Here is a 12,148-nt window from a genome sequence, read left to right as displayed (position 1 = left end):
CGCGAAAAGTCGAGAAATTTGTAAACACAATAAAATTTTGAAAACACGAAATTTTTGAAAAAAGTGAAAGGTCGGTTTTTTAACACGAGAAATTTTTGAAAACACGAAAATTTGAAATACGGAAATTATTTTTTTTTAAAAACACGAATATATTTTCTGAAACACGGGAAATTTTATTATTATTATTTTGAAACACGAGAAATTTTGAAGACATGAAAACTTTTGAAACACGATTTTTCTTTAAAAATACCGTATTTAACACGAATCGATGATATTCACCCAATATGGCGATGAAACCATCGAATTAGTGTTAACTCAATTCAATTTAATATTTAATCGGGATTCTAATAAAACACGAGAATTTTTATTAAAATACGAGGATTTTTGAATATTTTTATTTTTAGAAGGGCGTCCCATATTTAACACGAGCCATCGATATTCACCCAACATAGCGATGAAATCGACGGCTCGGTGTTAGACCGGTTCGTTGCCTTATGCGTTAAAATAATTTTTCTAATCTAAAAAATGAAAATATTTAAATTTAAAATTACAAAATGAAATGAGCATAATAATATAAATGCCATAGAAATGGGCTAAATTTAAAAAAAAGAATTAAGAATTTACCAATAGCCCAAATTTATGGGCTTGAAGTTTGATGATTTTTTTTAGGCCTGCTGCGAATTGGGCTGGGTTGCTTCTGATGGGCCAGATCCGGGTCGGGTCAAGCGGGTCGGATCTGCTGGTCTCTGGTCTTAAGCTGGGCGCGGGCTTGGACTACTGCTGTGCTACTGGGCCTGCGTTGGGCTGCGCTACTGGGCTGGCGCAAAAGGCCTGCTACAGGCCTGCTATTTTTTTCTGTTCTGCTGCTTGGGCTGCCACTGCTATTGGGCCTGTTGACTGGCCTGCTACAATGTGGCCTGCTATCTTTCTTTTTTTTTTTTCTTTTTTCTTTTTCTTTCTTTCTCCCTTCTTCTTCTTCCCTTTTCTTTTTCTCGTCTTTCAAATCCCACCACCGCTTCTCCACCGTCGTCCACTGATCGCCGCCGTCGACTCCTCTTTGCACTCGGTGGTAGCGATTCAAAGGTAAATGCTTTTCCCTCCTCAAAACTTGATTCTTAGTGCTACTTTTTGTTGATTTTGATCTTTTTTTAAAATTCTTGTTGGGCGTTTCTTGATTGGCTCCTAGATGGGACGGAGGTGGTTGTGCCATGAGAGTGGTGGCATAACGATGGCGGTGAGTATGGGATCGGCAGATGGGAGTGTTTTTTGCTTGAAATTTTTTGTTTTTTTGCTTTCGCTCCCAATTTTTTTTTTGAACCCTCTTCTTTCCTCTCACTTTCTTCTTTTAAATCTTTCAACTTTGTCTCTTTCTTCCTTGTTTTCGGTGGCAATGAGGAGGAGGAGGCACGCATGACGACCGATTAGGGGTGTCAGCGTGGAGAACGGGCACGCAAGGATCTTGGTTTGAGGCGATCTTGTCATGCCCGAAGGAATTGAATTGTAGAGTGTGCAAAATTTTAGGGCAAAATGTAATTTTAGGAAAATATGTGGCTAAAATGTAATTTATAGAAAGTTAGGGGCCCAAATGCAATTTAGAAAAGTTTAGGGGTAGAAATGTAATTTTGATAAAATTTAAGGGTTGAAATGTAATTTAGAAAAGTTCAGGGGCCAAAATGTAATTTTTATTTTTTGTATTTTTTATTTTTTCAAAATTTTATTATGACTATTTTATTAATATTTAAAGCAAACATTAAAAATGGGCTAAAACAATTCTAAAATTAAATCCTAATGGGCCCGATAATTGGGCCCATACGAGACCGACCCGGCCCAAAATTTAACCCGGGCAAAATTCAGTGATTACAGCTGCCCCTCTTTGCTCATCTCTGTGAAACAGGGATAGAGCAAAGATTTAAAAGCACTGAATTTTGCTCGATTGTCCAATTTTTTGTCTATATTCTTTTTAAAAGCCTGAAATTGAAAATAGCTTGGTGTGCGATCCGAAGTTCAACTCACTTCTCAGATTGTGAGTTGACCTTTGAAAAATAGATATTGAAAATACCTCAGCGTAACCCGAGACTCAACTCACTTCTAGCATTATGAGTTGATTTTTTTTTGAAAAAACAGAAATTGAAAATACCTCAGCGTGACCCGAGGCTCAAACCATCTCTCGCATTATGAGTTGATTTTTGAAAAACAAAAATTTGAAAGAAATACCTCGGCATGACCCGAGGCTCAACTCACCTCTGTATTATGAGTTGATTTTTTGAAAAACGAAAATTTAAAAGAAATACCTCGGCATGACCCGAGGCTCAACCCACCTCTCGCATTATGAGTTGATTTTTTTAAAAAAAATAGAAATTGAAAAATACCTTGATGTGACTCGAGGCTCAACTCACCTCTCGCAATATGAGTTGATTTTGAAAAACAGAAATTTAAAAAACCTCAGCGTACGACCCAAGGCTCAACTCACCTCTCGTATTATGAGTTGATTTTTGAAAAACAAAAATTGAAAAATATAATTCTTGAAAGAAACAGGGTTTCAAAGTATCAGGTGAAACTAAAGCCTTCTTCTTCGTTGATTCTGTGCAACTTTCTCTCAGTATTCCCTGCTCTACTAAGATACCTGTATATGTCATGTATGATGTTATTATGATATGCACGTGTTTGTCCTAAATGCTTTCGTGTCTACATGATCATGCCATGCACCCTAGGCTGTTTATCACATGCCCCACTTTTGATTTTCGTGAGGTTCCGCATTCATTTCCTCAATTCCTGACTTTTCTCTCCAATTTTGTACTCATCCTCAAGTTCTGTGAGTAATTCACATTTCTCCACATATCACTCTCTTGCCCCTTGTTGAACATTGTTCCTGCTTTCGGGCCCTTGTACTTGTCAAATTCTCATCCAGGTAATGTTCAACATTTCTTTTGTTTAGAGTATGTCATCTTACTATTTATCATTTAAATGAATCAAACACGAGATGCATGGAAAAAAGGCAAAGTAGGCATGAAAGAAAAACCTCACATTCATTTCATCTTTAAAAGAAAGCAACAAACAAAGGAAATTGACAAAGAAAGTTTAACAAATAAAACGTCATAAAGAAAAGAAAGCGAATTCAATGGCCAGAAATGCTCTAGATATCCAATGCATGAACTTCTCCACGTTTTTTTTGTCCTGGATCCATTCAAGCACGGTTTCTTGTGTAGAAGGTTTCGAGCTTCTGAGAATGCTTCAAATATTGCAACTTCGTCATTCAACTCACTGTTCAAGTCATCTTGCACCTTAAGTTCGAGGTCACTTCATTAGGACGCCCTTTCGGGTTTTCATCCTAATCCTTTTTGTTTATCAAGATGCCCTTTTTCGGGTTTTCATCTTGATTTTTCTTCTTCTTTTTTTACTTTTTTTTGCTTTTTTGTTTTTTTTTTGTTTTTTTTTGTTTTTTTGTTGTTTTTTCTCTTTTTTAGGCATAATATTTCTTCACAGCATCTGAGTTCACTGGATTAGGTAATTCTTTCCCGTCCATCTCAGTGAGAATCAGAGCCCCTCCTGAGAATGCCCTCTTTACAACGTATGGTCCTTCCCAATTTGGTGACCATTTTCCTCGAAAGTCCTTCTGTATCGGGAGAATCTTTCTCAGTACGAGCTCTCCTTCGTGAAATTCTCTTGGCCGCACCTTTTTATCATGGGCCGTAATCATTCTCTTCTGGTACATCTGTCCATGACAATTTGCCTTCAAGCATTTCCCTTCAATAAGGTTTAGCTGATCATATCGAGCTCGAACCCACTCTGATTCCTCTAACCTTGTCTCCATCAAGACGCGCAGGGATGGGATCTCTACTTCGATAGGCAGAACGGCTTCCATTCCATAGACCAGAGAAAAAGGAGTTGCCCCCGTAGACGTCCGTACCGAGGTGCGATATGCGTACACAGCGAATGGTAGCTTATCGTGCCAGTCTTTATATGTCTCAGTCATCTTCCCAATAATCCTCTTAATGTTCTTATTAGCGGCTTCTACTGCTTCGTTCATCTTTGGGCGATAGGGCGAAGAATTATGATGTTTTATCTGGAATTGCTCACATACTTCTTTCATTATCTTGTTGTTCAAATTTAAAGCATTATCTGAAATGATTCTTTCAGGCAGACCATATCGACAAATAATCTCTTTTTTTAAGAACCTACAGACTGCAGCCTTTGTCACATTAGCAAATGAAGTGGCTTCTACCCATTTTGTGAAGTAGTCTATAACCACAAAGATGAATCGATGCCCATTGGAAGCCTTCGGGGAAATTGACCCTATAACATCCATGCCCCACATAGAAAAAGGCCACGGAGAAGTCATGACATGAAGGGGCGACGGAGTTGCATGAATTTTGTCGCCATAAATTTGACATTTGTGGCACTTTCGTGCGTAACCAATGCAATCCCTTTCCATCGTCAGTCAATAATAACCAAGTCTCATAATCTGCCTGGCCATGGTGAAACCACTGGCATGTGTTCCACAAATTCCTTCATGAACCTCTTCAAGTATCTTTCTAGCTTCAACAGCGTCCACGCACCTCAAGAGCACTTGATCTTTTCCCCTTTTGTATAGAATATCCCCGTCAAGAACAAATCCAATCGCCATTCTCCTGATTGTTCTTTTGTCATTCTCGTTTGCTTGCTCGGGGTACCTTTGATTCTTGATATACTCCAAGATATCATGGAACCATGGTCGTCCATCTGACTCATCCTCGATACTAAAGCAGTGTGCGGGGGTCTCATATATGCTCATTTGGATGGGCATTATCTCATTTTCTCTGTTTGCCTTGAACATCGAAGCCAAGGTGGCTAGGGCATCAGCCAGTTGGTTCTACTCTCGTGGAAAGTAGTTAAAAGTCACTTTATAGAACTCCTTGATCAGCTCTGCAACGAGATCATGATATTTGACTAATCTTGGATCTCTCACTTCCCAATCTCTACGAATTTGATAAATGACTAATGCCGAGTCCCCGTGTACCTCTAAAATTTTGATTTTTCTCTTGTTAGCTGCACGAAGTCCCATGATGCAAGCCTCATATTCCACTATATTATTTGTACAGAAGAAATTCAATCTAGCAGTAAGCGGGTAATGATCCCCTTCAGGTGACACTAAGACTGCTCCTATCCCATGCCCCAATGCATTTGATGCACCATCAAAGCTCATCTTCCATGACTTTCCTTTTGATGACTCGCCCTCTTTTTCTGAAATGCACATCAAATCTTCATCTGGGAACTCAAATCTCAAAGGCTCGTATTCCTCTGTTGTTCGACTTGCCAAGAAGTCAGCTATTGCGCTTCCTTTTATCGACTTTTGGCTCACATATACAATGTCATACTTAGTCAATAGGATCTGCAATCGGGCCATTCTCCCTGAGAGTGCAGGTGACTCCATCATGTACTTTATTGGGTCCAGTTTTGAAATTAACCATGTCGTGTGATACAACATGTATTGCCTGAGCCTTCGAACCGTCCAAATCAATGCACAACAAAACTTCTCAATTGAAGGGTACTTTGCCTCATATTCTGTGAACTTCTTGCTGAGGTAGTAAATTGCCTTCTCTCTTTTCCCCGACTCATCATGTTGTCCAAGTACGCAACCCATTGAGTTTTCAAACACGGTCAGGTACAATATTAAGGGTTTTCCAGGGGTCAGCGGTACTAGCACAGGAGGATTAGATAGATACTGTTTTACCTTGTCGAAGGCCACTTGGCACTCCTCGTTCCATTCTCCCGGATTACGTTTTCGAAGGAGTCGAAAAATTGGGTCACACTGATTGGTAAGTTGAGCAATGAATCGAGCAATGTAATTCAACCTTCCTAAAAAACCTCTGACTTCCTTTTGTGTACGCGGGGGAGGCAATTCTTGTATAGCTTTTATCTTATCTGGATCAACCTCGATACCTCTTTCACTAACGATGAAACCTAGCAGTTTTCCTGAGGTAGCCCCAAATGTATATTTGGCCGGGTTAAGCTTCAACTGGAACTTTCTTAATCTTTCAAACAGCTTCTTAAGACTCCCAACATGCTCTCTTTCTTCCCGAGATTTGGCAATCATATCATCGACATAAACTTCTATTTCTTTGTGCATCATATCATGGAATAACGTCACCATGGCTCTCCGATATGTTGCCCCAGCATTCTTTAATCCGAACGGCATTACCTTGTAGCAGAAGGTTCCCCACATTGTTATGAATGTAGTTTTCTCCATGTCTTCGGGAGCCATCTTTATCTGATTATATCCTGAGAAACCATCCATGAAAGAAAACAGAGAATGCTTTGTCGTATTATCCACCAAAGTGTCGATGTGCGGTAAAGGAAAGTTATCCTTAGGGCTTGCTTGATTCAGATCACGATAATCCACGCACATTCGCACCTTGCCATCTTTCTTCGGCACTGGGACTATATTAGCTACCCATTCTGGATATTTTGAGACTTGTAGGAAACCAGCGTCAAATTGTTTCTTGACTTCTTCTTTATCTTTAATGAGATTCGGTCTCATCCTTCTTAATTTCTGCTGAACGGGCTTGCATTCTGGTTTCAGTGGGAGCTTGTGGACCACAATATCCGTGTTCAATCCTGGCATATCATGATAAGACTAGGCAAACACATCCTTGTATTCATGGAGCAAGGCGATCAAATCTTGCCTTGTGTTTTCTGAAATGGAAGTCCCAATCTTTACTTCTTGTTTCTCTTCTTCACTCCCCAAGTTCACTACCTCAACAGATTCTTGATGGGGTAGGATTTGTTTCTCTTCTTGTTCCACCATTTTCAGTAAGTCAGGAGACGAGACACAATCTTCAACATTTTAAATCGACTTGAATTCTCCTAAACAAACAACCTTCTCAAAATTGATTTCAGGATTCATAACGGGATTATTCATGCCATTGATATCTGAACACCTGAAAGGTGAATGGAAAAAGGCTATAGAAGAGTATTGAGGTATTGTAATCAACACACAATGATATAAGATGATATGAGACATATGCCAGAAGAGGATATGAACAGAAGGAGTAGTCGCAAAGTTAATGAAAAGAATATGACAATATAAAACAAAATGCATCTTCATTAATGTTCATTGAAATGATAAAGAGCAAACATAAGCTCTTACAAAAGGAACCCTACTGTTTAAGGACACACAAAATGAAGGGTTAACATTGGGCATTACTCTGAAGGGGACTTAGAAACTACAAGGAGGTCCACAGCAGTCCAGTTGTTCAAAACATATCCTGGAGGACAAGGGCGTATCATTGAAGCATTCTTAATTGCATCACTCTCATTGTCAATAGCATTTAGGCTGATATTCTGGAGACCTTTTTTAATCAATAATGTGACTTGCGGATTGTCCCGCCCTGGGTACATCACTCCTGCTGATGTAAATGTTCTTGACATAGGAGGATACGCCAACGACTCCCATTCTAAATCCTTGCCTGAAGCTCTTGCAACTCTTCTTTCTTGATCTTTCTGCAATTGTTTCCTTCATTGATGTATATCTGACTTGAACCCCAAACCGTGTCGACCCTTGTGGTGCGTTGGTTTCAAAGCTCTAACCATCCCTTGTTGATATTTTCCCAAACCTTTCCTCGCCCGAGCTCCTTTTCCCACAGTCAGCTTAATTCCCATCTTGGTATTCCTTGACAGTTTGGGAATGGGGATCTTATTCCCTTCAGTGACAAATGCCGCATTAATAAATTCCAAGGAGCGAAAAGAACATTCTACAGCATCTTCGCTTACTTCGATGTAGGGTGTATCAGCAGAGATCGATGCAACGATGTCTTCTTCACCATCGACAATAATCAAGCGGCTATCCATGATAAACTTTACTTTTTGATGGAGAGACGATGGAACCGCCCCAGCAGAATGGATCCAAGGTCTTCCTAAGAGGCAATTGTATGAAGGCGTGATGTCCATGACCTGGAACTCGATATCATATACACATGGCCCCACTTTTAAAGGAATTTTGATCTTTCCCATGACTTCTCGCCGTGTCCCATCAAATGCCCTTACTACAGAATGACAAGGCCTCAGATAGGACATATCAACCGGCATCCTAGAAAGCGTGGTCAAAGGCATAACATTGAGTGCAGATCCATTGTCGATGAGCACATTTGGTAATATGTAACCTTTGCAATTGGTTGTGATGTACAATGCTTTTACGGAGCCCCTACCATTTGGCGGTATTTCGTCATCACTAAAAGATATGAAATTATCTGCATTCAGATTGTTTGCCCACCTATCAAGTTTTTCCACAGATACATTGTTCGCCACATAAGCTTGATTTAACACTTTTAGCAAGGCATTTCGATGTGGCGCTGAGTTTAACAATAGAGACAGTACCGAGATTCGGGCTGGCTGCTTGTTTAATTGTTCTACAACGCTATATTCACTGTGCTTGATAAACTTTAAGAACTCATGTGCTTCCTCCTCATTCACAGCCTTTTTAACTTCTTGCTCAAGTTGTGTTTCAACATCATCCTCAACCTCATACATTGGTGATTTTCCTTTTTGGCTCGGGCCAGCAACCTTCTTCTTTGGTTCAACTGTCTCGGGAGAATAACACCTTCCGCTGCGAGTAAAATGTCCTACTCCGCTGACATCTTCATTCATCACTTTTGACTTTTCACCTTCAGGCACAACGATATTGACATCATACTTCCACGGCACTGCCTTGTTGTCCTTGTAAGGGAAAGGAGCAGGTACTTCGATTATCAAACTTGGTTTCACTTCTCGACTAACCTCTTCTTTCTTCGCCTCGTAATAAATCACCAAAGGTCTATCGACGCTATAAGGGAGAACCATCAATTGATTATCAGAGGCACATATTTCTCCTTCTTCGGCCCTCTCCACACTATCAAGGACCTTGATCTCTTTGTTATCCATCATGTCCTGAAGTAATTTTCTAAATTCCTTGCAAGATTGGATATCATGCCCTTTGATGCCATGAAAATCACAGGAACTCTGGTCTTTTTTACTTTCCTTCTTGAGAATCCTACTAGGCGGGCAGAGCAAACCATTTTCAATCATCATCTCCCACACCTTCCGCAAAGGTGTCCTTACTTCGGTAACATGAACTTTGGCTCGCCAAGTCTTCATTTGTCACCGCATTTACATTGCTACTAGTATGGTTAGGAAGAGGATTTCCCGTCACATTGCTAACACCATCGAATCGCAGAACACCAGCATCGATGAGACCTTGAACCCTCCTTTTAAAGGCAAGGCAGTTTTCTGTAGAATGCCCCTGATTTCCAGCGTGATACATGCAATTAGCGTTAGGATCATACCACTTCGGAAATGGAGGCTTCAGGGGTGCCTTGTAATGTGGGGAAATTAATTGTTTTTCCAACAGCTTCGGGTATAACTCTTCATATGATACAGGAATTGGAGTAAACTGAGGTCTTTCAGGATTGGGTCTTGCTGGTCTTTGTTCATTTTTGGGTTGGCTTTGTGAAGGCATGGTGTTTTGCGGGAACACGGTGAATGGCCTTTGGTTATTCACAGCATAAACAGGGTAAGACGGAGGTGCTGGTAGTAAGGACCTTGAGGAGGAAAGTAGAAGTTTGAAGGTGGGCGGTAATGAGGTCGTGATTGGGCGGAGTACGCAATGGGAGCACAGTGGCTCTCGGTTCCAACCATATGGGCCTCTGCCTCCTTTTTCTTTACAGGAACCGCCCTCTTCGAACTCTCGGGGCCTTCCATTCTCCCACTCTTGATGGCGTTTTCGATAAGTTCCCCGGATATTACAATATCCACAAAGTCCTTTGTGGCGCTTCCTACCAGTTTATCGTAAAATGGCGCTTTGAGAGTATTAATGAAGAGGACCGTTATCTCTGTCTTAGTTAACGGAGGCTCTACCTGAACCGGGATATCCCTCCATCTTTGTGCATATTGCCGAAAAGTCTCTGTCGGCTTCTTTTCCATCATTTGTAAAGTTAGTCGATCAGGCACCATATCTGATACATGCCTATATTGCTCACAAAATGCTGAAGCCAAATCCTTCCATGATCAGATTCTCTCTCTACTGAGTTGATTATACCATCGAAGGGCTGAGCCAACCAAACTATCTTGAAAGCAATGCACCAACAATTTATCATCGTTTACATAACCAGTCATCTTTCGGCAAAACATGATCAGATGCGCCTTTAGACATCTTGTTCCGTCATACTTCTCAAAATCAGGTGCCTTAAATTTTGGGGGTAGGACCAAATTATGTACCAAACTGAGCTTTTTGGCACTCAAAGCAGAGAAAACTTCAGCGCCTTTTACTGCCTTGATCCTCTCTTCCAGGATCCTATACTTATCCTGAGCGTTATTGTCATCAATTCTCAGCCTTGCTACTTCTACAGGATCATCTAGGTCTGGAACAATTGAATCTGAAGGATTAGCCCCAGGGTTCGATACAAACATTCCTTGTCCTAAATGAGCAGATGGAGCGGGATGTTGTTCCAGGCCTGTAGGTTCCCTTTGGGGGTATCCTCTTTGCATTGCGTGGACATGAGGTGGAGTAAATCCCGGGGGATAAAGTGGGTCTTGATTAGCTCTTGACTGAGGCGGCTCTACGACATCAGGGCGATTTGATCTCTTTGCTCGAGCGATTCCTCTCGAGATCTCACCATCAAATCTCTTGCCTCTTGCTGCGACTTGGCCAGTTGCTCCTGCAACTCTCTTTGGGTTCTTTCCATCCTTTCCATCCTTTCATTGAGTTCGGCATCCATAGTTCTAGCTCTTAAGCGCGTCCTATAGGAGTGACGTGATTCCAGACTCGTAGTGTGGTAACTGTGGATTAGATGGTTTTAACCTTAGCGAATGATTAGGGAGATATGAGCATGTAATGAATGAATAAATAAATAATTAATGAATGTTAATCATGCGTAAATATGCAAAAATAGGTGTTGATTCCAAAATGGCCCCATACTTAGGCGTTTCATTTATCAAAAGAGTCCATTACAAAAAGTTTTGCCATATTAGTTTTACAGTTACACAAACTTCTTAGTCACATCGCCTTGCTTCTTTATACGTTCCAGGAACTCTGATATGCTTGATCTTTGGCTTGGAGGGTATTGGCAACTGAGAACTTCCGCTTCATCTGACAAATGTACTACATGCGCAGCCGCCCTACGAATTTCATTGATCAAACTGCCAATATGCATATCCTTTTCTTGGAGGGCTCTTTCATAGGCGCAAACGTCTCTGTCATGCTGACCATTCTTCTCTTCTAAAGCTCTCAAGAGGTCATCCAAATGTTACTGATGAGCTTGCAATGTACTTTCTAGACTTCGAATTTTTCCTTTTAGCTCTTGATGCTCAGATTGACTAGCCGTTAGTTCTGCAGTCACAGTTTCGTATTCAACGTTCTTCTTCCTCAACTCTATCATAATACGTGCAGCTTTTTCTTCTTCTTTCTTCGCTTTGGCTTTCCAGAATTCCATCCCACCTTTGATATTGCTTAATTCCTCCTTCCATTCTGCTGATGCTTTGCCCAATCCACTATTTCTTATAGTGCCCCTTAATTTCTTGTTTTCCAAATGAAGGTCCCTTAAATCCTTTCTCGTAACTTCAACCTCTTTTTGGACTTTTTCGGTTCTGGATTTTTCAATTTCGACATCAATCTTCAACTGGTAGTTCTCCTCCTGGAGAGAACTAATATCTCGCAAAAGATTGGCTTTTTCACGTTCAAATTCATGTTTTGCAATTTCTAGCTCGGATGGGATTTTCTCTAAGAACGGATTCTGGCAAGCTTCATCAATTGATGGGGTTACTTGACTCTTCACTCGTCGTTGCCTCCATAGGTCATAGTCTATAGTGATAGTATCAGCATAGAGAGCTAATTCCATTAGGTATATTTGCCTCCAAGAATTCGCAGTATCTCGAACCTTTTTCATGTAACCTTCACCCATAAAGGCAAACTCCGATTGTGCAATCCATCAGTAATTGGTACAAACTGTCACGAAGCGAACTGTCTTTGAACCAACAATGGAGCATATCCAACTCCTCCCCATAATCCTAGTAAAGGCACCCAGTCTTGGTTTCCACACTTGTATAATAAGACAGAGGGACGAATCCAAGGTGCTCTCTAAGTTATATCTTCGACACAGAGGTTCTGAAAAACCGAGACCCAATGTTGTTCAGTGACATC

General features: G+C 40.8%; 1 protein-coding gene across 1 annotated transcript; it reads right to left on the bottom strand.

Moving 5' to 3' along the window:
* Positions 1-3,460: 3,460 nt before the first annotated feature.
* On the bottom strand, positions 3,461-11,909 carry LOC128041122 (uncharacterized). The gene is given in 8 exon segments (XM_052630463.1): positions 3,461-6,813; positions 6,901-6,917; positions 7,184-7,479; positions 7,567-8,945; positions 9,052-9,537; positions 9,627-10,704; positions 11,010-11,227; positions 11,279-11,909. Coding segments are annotated over 8 exon segments (7,458 nt in total).
* Between the last annotated feature and the right edge of the window lie 239 nt (positions 11,910-12,148).

Source organism: Gossypium raimondii, chromosome 5 (assembly GCF_025698545.1).
Source record: "Gossypium raimondii isolate GPD5lz chromosome 5, ASM2569854v1, whole genome shotgun sequence".
Lineage (NCBI taxonomy): Eukaryota > Viridiplantae > Streptophyta > Magnoliopsida > Malvales > Malvaceae > Gossypium > Gossypium raimondii.
The sequence above is the reverse complement of the archived record's forward strand: the minus strand, read 5'-3'. Positions and strand labels throughout refer to the sequence as shown.